This window comes from Monodelphis domestica, chromosome 5, assembly GCF_027887165.1.
Source record: "Monodelphis domestica isolate mMonDom1 chromosome 5, mMonDom1.pri, whole genome shotgun sequence".
Taxonomy (NCBI): domain Eukaryota; kingdom Metazoa; phylum Chordata; class Mammalia; order Didelphimorphia; family Didelphidae; genus Monodelphis; species Monodelphis domestica.
The window spans coordinates 191,121,275-191,124,514 of record NC_077231.1 but is presented as its reverse complement, the minus strand read 5'-3'; the positions used below and the strand labels follow the sequence as shown (position 1 = coordinate 191,124,514).

At 36.7% G+C, this 3,240-nt stretch overlaps 1 protein-coding gene across 1 annotated transcript; it reads left to right on the top strand.

Moving 5' to 3' along the window:
* Nucleotides 1-208: 208 nt before the first annotated feature.
* Nucleotides 209-2,904, top strand: LOC130454264 (DNA-directed RNA polymerase II subunit RPB11-a-like). Its single transcript, XM_056797315.1, has one exon. It carries the CDS (start codon nucleotides 512-514, stop codon nucleotides 800-802), a length of 291 nt encoding a protein of 96 aa, XP_056653293.1. The 5' UTR covers nucleotides 209-511; the 3' UTR covers nucleotides 803-2,904.
* The last annotated feature ends 336 nt before the right edge of the window (nucleotides 2,905-3,240 follow it).

Below are 3,240 nucleotides of genomic sequence, written 5' to 3'. Positions count from 1 at the left end.
GACCCAGCAGAGAATTTAGCTCTTCTTTTCCATCTGGTTCAAGACTATTGAAGTGCACATAGTTTTTTCTTAAATTTAAATAGTCATAAAATATAAATATATATTTCTTTTCCTTTCAGAAATAAAAGTTATTCCACATCATATTCTTTAATTGATGGGTTTGGTTATAAAAATATGTTTGACTTTATGGTTGCTTTCTTTCTTGGTGGTCACATTGCTTTCTGTAGCTTTGGTTCTATCTTTTAGTTCATTTTGCTACTGTCACTACTCTAAAAACATTTTCAAAATGATTTCAAAATATTAAAAATATCATTTGCAAAAATGAAAACATTGCCTATCTTACTCTTGTCATCCTGGGAATCATGGGAAAAAGCTCTGACCTTAGTAGACATACACTGCCAGGATCCTAGCTTTCTAGGTTGAAGTTTCTTTTGTTTGTAAATTATTTTCATTTTGGTAAATAAATATTTTGTAAAAATATTTTTATTGGTGGTGGTGGCAGCTGCACAGCATGAATGCACCTCTGGTCTTCAAGTCTTTCCTTCTCTTTGAGGGAGAGAAGAAGATTGCTATCAACAAGCACACCAAGGTACCCAGTGCTTGTTTGTTCACCATCAACAAAGAGGATCACATACTGGGAAACATCATCAAATCACAGTTATTGGAAGCCCCCCAGATGCTATTTGCAGGCTATAAAGTCCCTGACCCACTGGAACATAAGACTGTCATTCCTATACAGACCACTCCAGATTACCACTCTCAGGAGACTTTTATGAATGCTATCCCAGATCTGATCAGCTAGTTCTCCTTGTTGGAAGAGTGATTTCAGATTGCTATTGAGGATAAACAAGAAGGAACTGAGTAGTTCTTGATGTCTTCTTCATGCAGTTTCTGTAGGATTATGAGCACAGAAACTCTTCCTCCTTCTTTGACATCTACCTGCTATGAAGAGTTTGATGAGGGAAGCCACCTCATTGCTTTTTCTCTTCAGGGGACAACTATCATTTCCTCATCACAGGTATTTCTTACCTCTTGAGTCACTGTCTTTCAGTATCTCAAGCAGCACTTTGGAGCCATATTCAAAATTCTGCTTGCCATGAAAACTTAGTGATAGTCTGGTCAGTATGGGCTGGAGACTATTCGAGGGAGATGTGCTCACTAGACAGTTTAATTATAATGAAACAATCGTCATTAATGGATCTGTGTCCAGCTGGAAAGAGGCCTGCCAAAGGGCTCTGTCCTATGGCTATAAATGGTGTGCTATATAGATTGGGAGACAGAGCAGTTCACTGGATGCCAGTTTACTTACAATTTGTTGTTGTTGATGGTTAGTTACTAAGAATATAATTAAAAACAAAAACATGCCATCCACCCCATTATAAAGACAAAGTTGGAACCAAATAGCAAGATAAAGAGAAGACACCTCCAACCTGGTCCATAGGAATTGTCAGACTTTTTTTCAGGAATTGAGTCAGTTGTGCTGACCTTTTTTTCCCTCCAAAAGGATACTATTTGTTATATGGGAAGGCTCTAGGAAGAATACATGGGCTAATGGTGATGTAACAAATGGAAAATATTAATTAAAACTTTAGAAAAGAAAAACAATGTCATCATGAACATTTTGCATTCTAAATTCTCTCCCTTCCTTTGGAAGGCCAGCAAGTGAAGTCTCTTAACAGGTCAGACCTAATTGGACTCCCAACCCATAGCCCAGCAAAACTCACTACTAAACAACCTGTCTTTTTGCATTTGTTGTTGTTCAGTCATTTTTTCAGTCATATGATACTAAAGAACCTGGGATCTCATCTAGTCAAGTATTTTTATTAGAGGGGTGGATCAGAGGACTGATAAATTTTCTAAAACACTGTGAGAACAGAAAGGAACCTTTGGATCCTCTGCGTGCTTTTGTTTAGTTCTTTTAGCCATGTCTGACTTTTCATGAACTCATTTTGGAGTTTTCTTGGCAAAAAAAAATTGGAGTACTTTGTCATTTCCTTTTCTAGATCATTTTACAGGTGAGGCAAATAGGATTAAGTGCCTGGCCTAGGGTCACCCAGGTAGAAAGTATCTAAGGTCAGATTTGAACCCAGAAAGATAAGTCTTCTTGACTTTAAGCTCAGTACCACCTACCTTGCCTTTAGGTTTGCATATGTCCATGTGATTTGTCTCAGACTGGGACTCAAGATTCTTTGTTCCAGTTTGGGAATCCCATTCACCTCAGTTTGGTTCCCCCTTCTGTCTGTGCCCTTGAATCTGTCTAGGTTTGGGGTTTGCACTTCTGGATCACACAAATATCTCCAATATACAGCTTGAAAAATTGGAAACTTTTAATACCTTATCTCCACACTTCAAATATAACTGTCATACTAAGTTAAAAGTTTCAAGCAACCACTCTAACATGGAGAGTCATGACATACACAGGAAAGAATCATTGAATGCTGATTTCATTTTATTTCTATCCGGGGAACTATTTGGAAGCGAAAAGTAATGGGAACTTGTGGGTTTAATTTCTTTACAAAGCTGTGTGAAATCCTTGCTGATTTTTCTCTTAGTTGGAACTTTTAAAAAATTTATTCGGATGTTTTATGCCAATCCCCCCAAAACTCATTCGGATAGAAGTGTCAGACAGATTCATTCCATTTAAAATGTATTTTCTAAGTAATCAGTATGTGTAATGGACTTTGTTAAATGCTTTGGGGGACTAGGGAAGATGGAGATAGTTTACAAAGTTAAAAAATTAGAAAGTCCTGATCCTGGAGGAAGTTACAATTTAGAGTAGAAGTGCCAAACACAGCCAGACCAGCAACACCTCCCAGTGTTACTGAACTAGATTCAAATGTAACTGGGAAATATTTAAAAATAAAATCATCAAAAATGTAATAAAACATAGCTAACATTTTCAAATTATGTGAATATATAGCAGACCATCAGGAATTCTTATGTATGGATTGGTGGTCCTTTTCTATTTTAGTTTGACATAGCTGGTTCAGAAAGATGATTTATAATTAATTATAACACAAATTAGAAAATAATTAAGTGCACACTTTAGAACTCTGATGGATCTAAAGGTTTCAGTAAGTGTGGATTGTGACTTATCCATGCCCTCTCTTCTTGTGTGATTTTCCTCCAGTGCTCACTCCTTTATTTCCTCTAAGAGTTTCACCAAACATGTTGAGGACTTTAAGTATTCTTGACCTGTTTTGTGTCATAGACTTCAGAAATTTGGTGAAGCTTAAGAAT

Excerpts from the sequence above, each read along its gene's own strand:
- LOC130454264 (XM_056797315.1), top strand. The coding sequence starts at position 512 with ATGAATGCACCTCTGGTCTTCAAGTCTTTCCTTCTCTTTGAGGGAGAG.